Raw genomic sequence first — 2,837 nt, forward strand, 5'->3', positions numbered from 1 at the left:
TTTTTCTTTGTCAATATCCAAGTTTGACTTCAATATTCAAATTGGTACTTAAGTTTTTCTTTTGTCCCAATTAAGTTCCTATATATTTTTTTACTAGAGGATACATATCGAATATTTCTTGGACCACATGATGTTATTTACTTTGGGTATCAAATTAAATATTGAAGTCAAACTTAGGTACTAAATTAAACATTGAAGCCAAATATAGGTATCAAATGGAATATTAACCCAAAGAAAGAAAGGTTAGATGAAGAACAATTAGCGCGGCACCTTATGGGCTGAATTCTATGTTTTTACCCTTCCTTCTTGTTTCATCCCCGCCAAATAGGCCTTTATCAACATAGACTTTAAACGCTATGAGAGAAAATTCTGACTTTTCAACTTTTCTTTTATTGAGTTTTGTTCTCTGAATTCTAATTACTTGAATGAGATATGTTGATAGTGAAAATTGCTAACCACAAAAATGGAGGTTGTGAAGATAGAGCACTTTGGGAATTTGATTTCATTTTTCTGTTAGAGGCATGGCCTAAATTGCCCTTCAGTGGGAAGGCGCCTGATGGCCATTGGGGCTTCTCCTGTTATAAAGCTTGAATAAGAAACGATAGGATAAACCAAACATTTGCATTTAGTGGACCTTTCAAATAAACCCCAGGTAGAATTTTTCAGTAATGTCTTAAGTAGCAAAAAAAGTTTATTATCTCGTAACATTGGTACAAAACAATGCATTAAAATTTATTAAAAACCTGGAGAAAAGTTTACAGTCACAGGCCCCCTGAAAGAAGAGAAGCTTCAGCAGAAGAAGAATGGGAGAATTTGTTGTTCAAGGAAGATGTGTACGGCATGGCAAATTCATCGAAGCCTGTGCGATGGGAAAATGCTATACCACTATAAGAGAGACGAAGTGATGACATTCTGGGAAAGGGAATATCTCCTTCTAAAAACTGAACAATATGGCGCATAGTTGGCCTGGCTTCAGGCTCTGACAGGGAGCATATCAACCCAAGTTTTAAAATCAACTCAACTTCCTCAGCGACACAATCTGAACCCAAATTTGGATCCTTTGCCTCAAGAATATCACCTTTGCGCCAGCAAGAATACACCCAGTCAACTAGAATGACATCTGTTGAAGATTGTGATATTGGCCTTCTTCCACAAGCAACTTCAAGCAAAAATGCCCCAAAAGCAAACACATCGGTGCAGGGTGTAGCTTCCCCGGTTCGAGTAAGCTCTGGGGCAAGGTAACCAACTGTGCCCACAACATGAGTAGTTTGTGGTTCAGTTCCATGATCATATAATCTAGCGAGCCCAAAATCTCCTAATCTTCCATTTAGTCCACTATCAAGCAAAATATTGCTAGCCTTAACATCCCTGTGAATTACAACTTGCTCCCGTTCTTCATGTAGATAAAATAATCCTGATGCTACACCTTTGATGACTCTGAATCTTTGACCCCAGTTAAGGGTGAGCTTTGGCTGGTTGTACAAGTACTTATCCAGACTTCCATTTGGCATGTAGTCATAGACCAGAAGTAGCTCACCTTGACGCCGGTAATATCCCAAGAGTTGAACTAAATTTCGGTGGCGGAGACGACCGATACTCACGATTTCTGCTATGAATTCCTTCATCCCTTGTTTCGATTCACGTGAGACTCTTTTCACTGCAACCTCAAGTTTACTGGTTGGAAGAACTCCTTTATAGACTCTTCCGAATCCACCAGCACCCAATAGCTCCTTGTCTTTGAATCCCTTTGTAGCAACATGTAGATCTTTAAACTTGAATCTATGCGGCCCATACTCAAGTTCCCAATCTTCAACAATTTCAGCGAACTTCCTCTTCCTCCTTACGAAATAAACTACACTTGAAACTCCAGCCAAAATCACACTCGCTAAAACCAAAGGCAACCCAATTGTCAAAAGCCTTGATTTTTTCTTTGGTCCTAAACGAGGAAGCTTTGGAAGTCGAGACAGGGTAAGCTCTTGCGCCTGACCATTCATCTTAAAGCTCCAACCCAAGACATAATGAGATGAGATAAGAGCGCCAGTTGAGGATGAAAAACCAACATACATCTTACTGTTAACAATTGAAGAAAGATCAAGAGGCAAAGATAAAAGTGGAGTCTTGGGTTTAGAAACTCTAGATGGTGCTAACGTAACATCCATTCGCTTCTCTCGACCATGATATTCGACCCAAACTTGTATCCTTTGCCCATCGATCATACTCAGGTTTCTAAACTGACGGCTGTCATCCTCGTAATATCCAGCTGGAAAAGAATAGGTAGAATTTAGCCCATTAATATCAATCCCAACGTGATTGTTATTGATGTCATTGAAGACGTTGCTTTGAACCGTAACGAGTTCTATAGCAATAACGTGGTTTGTAGCATTGCCGTTGTTGGAATCGTTGAAGAGTCCGAGATACTCGCTTGGAAGAGCTTCGGGGAGGCCCCTGGTTGGTGAAATTGCGAAAGCTATTCCGTGACCACTGAAAGCTTGGGATTCAGAAATAATAGCGAAGACAAAGGTAGTAGAGAAGGAAGAAACGGAACCGTTGGTTGAGTTCTTGAAGTTAATAAGGTGAGGGTAGAAAGCACCGCCTTTTTTATGCCTGCCTGTTTCATTGGTGAGCTTTAGGAGCCCATTCGAAGTCAACTTTGCGATGCCATCAAGGCTTAGATTAGCTGACAGAAATCCATTGTAGATGAAACCAACATCATCCATGTCTGCTAAGCTGGTCAGAAGAAGAGTTAGCAGAATTGCGAATCTGCAAGTGAAACACATTGCCATTATCTGCTTCTCTCTTTGTTTTATTTAGTTATCGATAATGTAATGGTACTCGAG

The 2,837-nt window shown here is 40.1% G+C and overlaps 1 protein-coding gene across 1 annotated transcript; it reads right to left on the reverse strand.

The window, feature by feature from the left end:
- Positions 1 to 751: 751 nt before the first annotated feature.
- On the reverse strand, positions 752 to 2,837 carry LOC108459977 (L-type lectin-domain containing receptor kinase IV.1-like). The gene has a single exon (XM_053027236.1). It carries the CDS (start codon positions 2,781 to 2,783, stop codon positions 762 to 764), a length of 2,022 nt encoding a protein of 673 aa, XP_052883196.1. The 5' UTR covers positions 2,784 to 2,837; the 3' UTR covers positions 752 to 761.

Source organism: Gossypium arboreum, chromosome 4 (assembly GCF_025698485.1).
Source record: "Gossypium arboreum isolate Shixiya-1 chromosome 4, ASM2569848v2, whole genome shotgun sequence".
NCBI lineage: Eukaryota > Viridiplantae > Streptophyta > Magnoliopsida > Malvales > Malvaceae > Gossypium > Gossypium arboreum.

What these genes read in the sequence shown, in the direction of transcription:
- LOC108459977 (XM_053027236.1), bottom strand. Translation starts at nt 2,783, where the DNA reads ATGGCAATGTGTTTCACTTGCAGATTCGCAATTCTGCTAACTCTTCTT.